Source organism: Bison bison, unplaced genomic scaffold (assembly GCF_000754665.1).
Source record: "Bison bison bison isolate TAMUID 2011002044 unplaced genomic scaffold, Bison_UMD1.0 scf7180017859304, whole genome shotgun sequence".
NCBI classification, from domain to species: Eukaryota; Metazoa; Chordata; class Mammalia; order Artiodactyla; family Bovidae; genus Bison; species Bison bison.
This window is the reverse complement of record NW_011489876.1, coordinates 1,401,211-1,408,810: the sequence shown is the minus strand read 5'-3', so window position 1 is coordinate 1,408,810 and position 7,600 is coordinate 1,401,211. Positions and strand designations below refer to the sequence as shown.

The 7,600-nt window shown below is 44.6% G+C and overlaps 1 protein-coding gene across 4 annotated transcripts in view; it reads left to right on the top strand.

Moving 5' to 3' along the window:
• Nucleotides 1-5,474: 5,474 nt before the first annotated feature.
• The window catches only part of TM6SF1 (transmembrane 6 superfamily member 1), a 33,915-nt gene continuing 31,789 nt past the window's right edge, over nucleotides 5,475-7,600 (top strand). Inside the window, exon 1 of one of the 4 annotated variants that reach the window (XM_010830953.1) lies at nucleotides 5,475-5,570. In XM_010830953.1, the coding sequence (XP_010829255.1) occupies nucleotides 5,563-5,570 (8 nt within the window). In that variant the 5' untranslated portion in view covers nucleotides 5,475-5,562. Of the gene's footprint in view, nucleotides 5,571-6,038; nucleotides 6,058-7,600 lie in introns of those variants that run through there. The other 3 variants (XM_010830960.1, XM_010830948.1, XM_010830966.1) reach the window with 3 other exon arrangements.

The window sequence follows — 7,600 nt, the reverse complement described above, 5'->3', positions numbered from 1 at the left end:
GAAACACTTTCTTCTCTGTCAATACCCCTTAATTTTTGCAGTTATGATCCTTACAGGGTATGTGTTTATAATATTTACATTTTGTTTTGTAACTCTGTTTTCCACATTTTGCCTACAGTTGTCTTGAAAATAGAAAAAAACAGGTTTTTTTTTCACCGTGCAATTTGGCATGAGGTAACTTAGGTCCCTGACCAGGGACTGAACCCATGCCTTCTGCAATGGAAGAACAGAGTTGTAGTCACTGAACCACCAGAAAAGTCCCTATGTTAACTATTTTTATGTTAATTCTTTAGTCAGAGGATGGCAAGGTATCTTGAGAGGAAAAGTAAATGTCAAGGAAGTCCCTCAATCTTCTTTCCAATTAGCTCTTTCTGACCTACACCCTGACATGTGAGGTCTTCTGTTATACCTGGGAGGCAGTCTGAACAAGGCAGCAATCTTGGGTTTGACTGTCCCATGCTCATCCTTCTCATGAAAAATGTCAAACTACCCTCCATGTGTTTGCCTGTCAAACCATAATGCTCTGTCCTTACTAATCCACTTAGAATGCTTCCTCTCTCGCCAGTCACTATAATTTCAAACTCTCCATTAACTCATTTGTATGAAAATGTTGTTACATGGAATTAATACTCACAGAACATTGCCTGAAGGATAATCATGAATACCATTTGATCAGAGCTGGCAGATTGATTTCAGCTGGCAGGAGAGAAGAAGCCTATTGGTGATGTCCAGTCTCCACAGGAGAGAGTTTCAGTGATCACTGGTGATACCTGCTCGGGGCTTAAACTGGAAGGGACAGTGTGCTTGCCAGGAAGGTATTTCCACTCCTGCTCCCACATACTGTAAAATGTATCACTGAACCAAGCCAAGCCTTCTGAGAGTTGCTTATCTGCAAGGAATGATATTTGGCTCCTTCGCAGTGAGTGGCTCTTGGCAGTATGCCAGCCACCTGCACTGAAGATGTACTGAGAGACAACTGCGTGGAATTAGATTCTATATTTATTGTAGGAATGCTGCTGAGGGCATACTATTTAACACGCTGTTTCCTTTAAGAGGAGCCATGCGAGAGTTCTTTGGAACAAGTGATCTGTTTTTACCTTATGGACACTGTGAATGTTATAAGGTTTCCTTCTTTGCTTTGGTTGCTAGGAAACTCAGGGCAATGGTGCAGATCTCATCTAGCAGGAGACTTTTGGACAAACATTGTACATACTAACTTTACCTCTCCCTTCAGTTAGTATTTATTCAGCACCTGCTTTACGCCTGTTAGGGCCCCAAAATATCCACGTAGGGACTTCTCTGGTGGTACAGTGGCTTAGACTCTGCACTCCCCATGCAGAGGTCAGGAGGTTTAACCCCTGGTCGGGGAACTAGATCCCACATGCAACTAAGAGTTTCCATGCTGCGCTAAGACCCATGGAGTCAAATAAATAATAAATAAAAAATTTTTTAAATATATCAATGTTAATCACTGTAGCATATTAAAGAAATCATGAGAGCACTTAAGGCTGAAGACAAACACAAGGTTTAAGGTGACTTCAGGGCTTGTTGTTGCTGTTGTTGTTTAGTCACTAAGCCATGTCCAACTCTTTGTGACCCCATGGATGTTCATGGAATCTCTGAGGCAAGAATACTGGAGTGGGTTGCCATTTCCTCTTCCAGGGGATCTTTCTGATCCAGGGATTGAACCCATGTCTCCTGCATTGGCAGGTGGATTCTTTACCAGTGAACCACCTGAGCAGCCCATCCCAACTCAGTGTTGAGGATCATTTTAATGTTTGTTTGAGTGGACTCTCAGGTCATTTTATTCTGTCTCTATATAACCCACAGAGCAATCTGTTTGATTGCCCCTTGCACATTCATCTAGAGTGTTCAGGCTTTCCAAAGATCACAGTCATAACTTTCATCAGAAGGATAAAAAATGAAAAAAAGAAGGATAAAAAATGGAAGAAAAGGGAATAGGAAGAATGGGAGGAACAAATTAGAGGTATGGCATTAATAGATAAAACTACCATATAAAATAGATAAGCAACAAGGGTACACTGTATAGCACAGGGAATTATACCCAGCACCTTGTAATAACCTATAACAGCATATAATCTGCAGAAAGTATTGAATCCCTATGCTGTACACCTGAAAGTAACACGATGTTGTATTTAAATCAAATATACATCAATAAGAAAAAAAAAGAAAAGGAAGAAAGGAAGAAAAAAGTGGAAAACTGAACAAGGGGAAGAGGCGCTGGGACTGGGAGCTAAAGCATGGACACAGGGCTGACTCTTTGCTCCCTCGGTCCCTGGCCAGCAGCTTTCTCCCTCGTTTCTCCTTACGTGACCAAGTCCTCTAATGTGCTGCTCTCACTTTCCTCCATGGCAGAAGCAAGCATGGTCAGGGGCTCTTCAGTGTCATTCCTGATTAGTCAATTATTTTGAATCAACACACACAAAACTGTCTTTCTCATCAGGGAATGGGCAGAGGACAGACCTTAGTGTGTCTATTTTTGCTTGCAGAAAGCTTGGAGTCCAATTTCACGGCTACAATATCAGCCTTCATGGCTTGCAAGATGGATGGTCCTAAAAAAAAAACAAACAAACTGAATATCAAAAACTAAACAACTTTATTGTTTGAATGTCTTTTAAGTCATATCCAATCATTTTTCAAGAGAAGGGCTACTTCGTGGTGGTCCAGTGGTTAAGATTCCACCTTCCTAAGCAGAGAGTGTGGGCCTCATACTTGGTTTGGAAACCAAGATCCCACATGCCACAGGGTGCAGCCAACAATTTAAAAATGAAGAAATAAGTTGTTAAAAAAGACATCTGCATGAAAACAATATTGTATTTATTTGTATGATATTTGCTTAATTTTTAAATATTTGCTTTATCTTTAAAATTTTATTTATTTACTTTTGCCTGCACTGGGTCTTTGTTGCTGCTCTCTGGCTTTCTCTAGCTACAGCGAGCAGGTGCTACTCTTCGTTCTTCCTTCTCGTTGCCAACACTTTGGTTCAGATCTTCAGCATCTCTTGCTAGAATAAGCCTCTGAAGTGGACTTCCTGCCTCCTACGTCTCCTCTTTCTAAACCCTGTTCCACATCAGCTGCCAGGCAGAGCTTTAAAGATGTTACTCTGGGAGATTTCCAGGACGTCCAGTGGTTAGGACTCTGTACTTTCACTGTCTTGGCCCCAGGTGGAAAAAAAAGTAAAAGTTATTCTGATGAAGTCAGCCTCTCCTCCTACTCAAATCTTTTTTTTTTTTTAATATTTATTTATCTGGCGGTGTTGGGTCTTTAAATTTTTTTTTTTTTACTTTATTTTTAATTGGAGGATAATTGCTTTACAATATTGCATTGGTTTCTGCCATATCTCTGTGCTGGGTCCGAGCTGCACATTTTTGGGATGTTTATTGCAGTATTCAGGACCCAGTCATAAATCTTATATGCTCCCTGCCCTTAAGGTTTTCTAAGACTGAACCTCTGATCAGCTCTCCATCTTCACTTCCTACCAGCCCCATCTCATGCACGAGTACCTCCCACCAGAGCAAACAGCTTGAAGCTCATCGAGTGACATGGTCTCTCATACATTTCTGCCTTTAACGTCTGTTATTTCCCTTTCCTGGAAAACCCCATTATTCCTCGTCAGATTGGCCAGCTTCTACTTGTTTAGCAAGGCTGGTCTAAAGGAGGTGAGGCTTTAGAGCTTTAGAGGCTTTAGGAGCTCTTCTTAACCCCTCTAGAGAGACTGGTGATGCCTACAGCAATTTGTACATGAATCTTTTGTGTGCTACTTGTTTACATGTGCTTTTCTCACACTAGACTATGGTCTTCTTGGGCAAGATGTATTTATAATTCATCTTTGTGTGACCATTTCTTACAATAATGCTGGAAACATGGTAGACTCTCTGAAGATGCTTGAATAAGTTTATTAGGGATTTAATTTTCATATCTATTCTTTTTTTTAATAAAAATTTATTTATTTTAATTGGAGGCTAATTACTTTACAATATTGTATTGGTTTTGCCATACATCAACATGAATCTGCCATGGGTATATACGTGTTCCCCATCCTGAACCCCTCCTCCCACCTCCTTTTCATATCTATTCTTAAAGAAACAGAGAGCATAATTGAAGTCAGCTTGATCTGATAGGAGGAACAAGTCTAGAGCTATGAAGTTCAATACAGAAACACTGGCCACATGTGACTATTGAACACCTGAAATGTGACTAGCCTGAAATGAGATATATTCTAAGTACAAAATACATACACAATTTCAAAGACTTAGTATTAAAAAAAGAATGTAGTGGTGCCCCATTGGCTAAGAATCCCCCTGCCAATGCAGGGGGCGCAAGTTTGGTTCAGTCTCTGGTCTGAGAAGATCCCACATGTGGCAGGGCGACTAAACCTATGCACCACAACTACAGATCCCAAGCTCTAGAGCCTGTGCTCTGCAACAAGAGAAGCCATTGCAATGAGAAGCCCGTGTACTGTAACTAGAGAAAGCCCACAGGCAGCCAAACAAAGATCCAACGCAGCCAAAAATAAATAAATACATAATTTTTAAGTTCTTGTTAAAAAAAAAGAAATGTAAAATTTCCCATTGATAGTTTTTACATTGATGACCATTTAAACAATAATTTTTTGGATGTATCATGTTAGATAAAATATGTTATTAGAACTAATTTCACCTCTGTCTTTTACTTTTCTAATGTGGCTATGAGAAAATTTAAAACTACACGTAAAGTTTACATTTGTGGCTTGTGTTATAGTTCTGTCAGAAAATGATGTTCCAGAATGTTCATTCTGTGAACAAATATCTCTTGAGCACCAGCTCCAGACAGCTGTTAGTCCAAGTGATGGTAACAGAATAGTAAAGAAAGTAGATAACGTTCCTGACCACAGGGCGCTTACATCATCATGGAGAGAGGGACACAGAACAGGAGGCAGATGTGTAAACAAGATGGTTTTGGATGGCATAAATAAAGCACTATGAAGAAAGCAAAGAGGGTGGGAGGGCGGTCTTTCAGAGCAGGTGAGGACAGAGGAGGGAGATGAGGCAGGAGGCTGGAACCTGGATGATGGTAGAGACCTGCAATGCGACAGCAATGGCATGTATGCTAAATCACTTCAGTCGTGTCCGACTCTGTGCAACCCCGTAGACGGCAGCCCACCAGGCTCCCCCGTCCCTGGGATTCTCCAGGCAAGAACACTGGAGAGTAGGGAGGTGCAAACAGACTTGAGAGATATTTGGAAAGTAACATTAGGAGGACTGTGGTAAGCATGGGTATTTGGGATTGGTACTCTTGCCTGGAAACTCCCATGGACGGAGGAGCCTGGTGGGCTGCAATCCATGGGGTCTCGAAGAGTCGGACACGACTTCACTTTCACTTTTCACTTTCATGCATTGGAGAAGGAAATGGCAACTCACTCCAGTGTTCTTGCCTGGAGAATCCCAGGGATGGTGGAGCCTGGTGGGCTGCTGTCCATGGGGTCGCACAGAGTCAGGGAGGACTGAAGCAACTTAGCAGCAGCAGCAGCAGCAGAGCAGATGTGGATTCCCAGGATTCTGGATGACCAGGTGAATGGTGGCACCACTGGATGAGATAAGGCTGGAGTGGACTTGAGGCAGATGGGGAATTCCAGTTTGGCCATGTTGAGCATGAGGTGCCTGTGGAAGGCCAGAGGGCAGTGCTGAGGGGAGACGTCAGTGCTAGGAATGATCATTTGGGATCTACTACCACACAGTCGTTAAAACCCAGCACGGATGGGAAAGGAAAGAGAGAAGATGGCGAATGAAGACGACACACAGGTCCAGGTTTTACCGACCAGGGTTCTTCGCCTTGCCTATTCAATAGAAATCGACTAGAGGCCAGACACTCCAGTATTCTTGCCTGGAGAATTCCTTGGACAGAGGAGCCTGACATGCTATAGTCCACAGGGTTGCAAAGAGTCAGACACGACTGAGCGACTAACAACACACCAACAAGAGGCCAAACATTCACTGGGATCTCTCTGCAGCTAGGAGGAGTGGAAACAAACACGGGTTCCCCTTCTTGATCCCTGAGGTGGGGGCTGAGCTTGTTTCTTCTATGGGTAAGGGTAGCAGTATGTCCATGGCTTGGGCCAGAGCTGCGGCTTGGGTGTTTTGCCCACCCCTTAGGTGGTGTATGTGAAAGGGGCATGCATAGTATCCTATTTTGCTCCTGACACCCTGTTTTTGTTCCGGGCACTTCAAAAGTGGCAGATGGGCTTTTCAGACTTTGTATCTTTTGGGTCCAGAATTTGCTCCAACTGCTCATGGTCACAGTTATTTTTAGTCCTATACGGTCTCCCTATATTTTGTTGCTGGAAGAGAGGTGTGTCCAGGTGCAAGCACTGTAGTAGCAGAGGGTCCCAGGTCGTAGCCTGTCACCGAGGGACCACTTTCTAAACTGACTCATACATGAATGCAGGGGGAGGACCCAGGGTAGCTAGAGGGGTTCACGGTACAAGAGAGAAGGCAAGACTGATTCGGCGAGGTTTGGTAGTGATGGAGGGGCTGGGCTGGCCTGGGAGACTGGCTGGAGGAAAGAAGGGGTCTCGGAGGAGATATTTGGTGTTGGGGAGGAGGAAGGAGGCTAAACAGCTGGTAAAGGAGTTATTGTGGAAGATGGTGATGTCCAGGTCACAGGTAAGGACATCGCTTGGGGAAGCTCTGGATATGTTACAGTTTGGGCCAAGGCTTTATCACGATGACCTCAGAGTTTGAGAAGGCCTCCAAGAAGCAGTGGACGAGGGGATAGGGAGAGCTGGCTTTTGGAAAGTTGAGTGGCCCTGGCTCTAAGCCTCTTTGCCACACTCTTCTCTCCTCTTTAAAGTGAGCCTCTTCCACACACTGCGGTTGTTATAAGGTCACTAAGTACAGGTGCCTCCCTTGGCTGCCTGAGCTGTTCTCTGAAGCACACTTACCTTCCATTTCCCGTAGCAGAGGAATCCAGGCTCCGTCCCAGGGGGTGCTTTCTGAGGCCGTTCCCTAACACAGTCAAGCAGCCAGGGCAGACTAGGCACAAGGTATTCTCTATAGTGGGCGTCTGTGGGGAAGCCAGTTGTGCACGCTGGCTGGTGGTAAGCCGGCTTCCAGGAACGCGACCTGGAATAAAAATAAATAGGCCTTCTAGTCTCTTCAATCATCGTATTCTTCCGAGTCTCAGTTCCAGTTTAAAAATGGGCATTGCAGGTGATAGCAGGGGACTGAGAAGTACTGGGCAAGCACTTTGTGTCCATTAACTCCGTGAATCCCACAATCACATTGACGCGGGTGACCTCCGTTTGGTAGAGAAGGGGAAAGACAGAGGTTAAGTTACTTGATCAAGGTCAACAGCCAGCGAGTGCGTAGCCGGGGTTTAAACCTGGATTCAGACTCGGGGTTCAAATGGGACTCGCTGCCGGGTGCCGGTGGAGAGGTTCCAAGGTTTCGGGATCATTTATCCCTTCCTATCCCGGCCCGAGGGTTCCCCACGTGGACGATCTCGCGGGCTCTTCCCGCTCCGACACCCCCGGGTGTGGCTCCACCCTACGCTGGCCCACAGCTCGGCCCAGAACCGCTCCGGGTCGTCGATGACAAGCTCC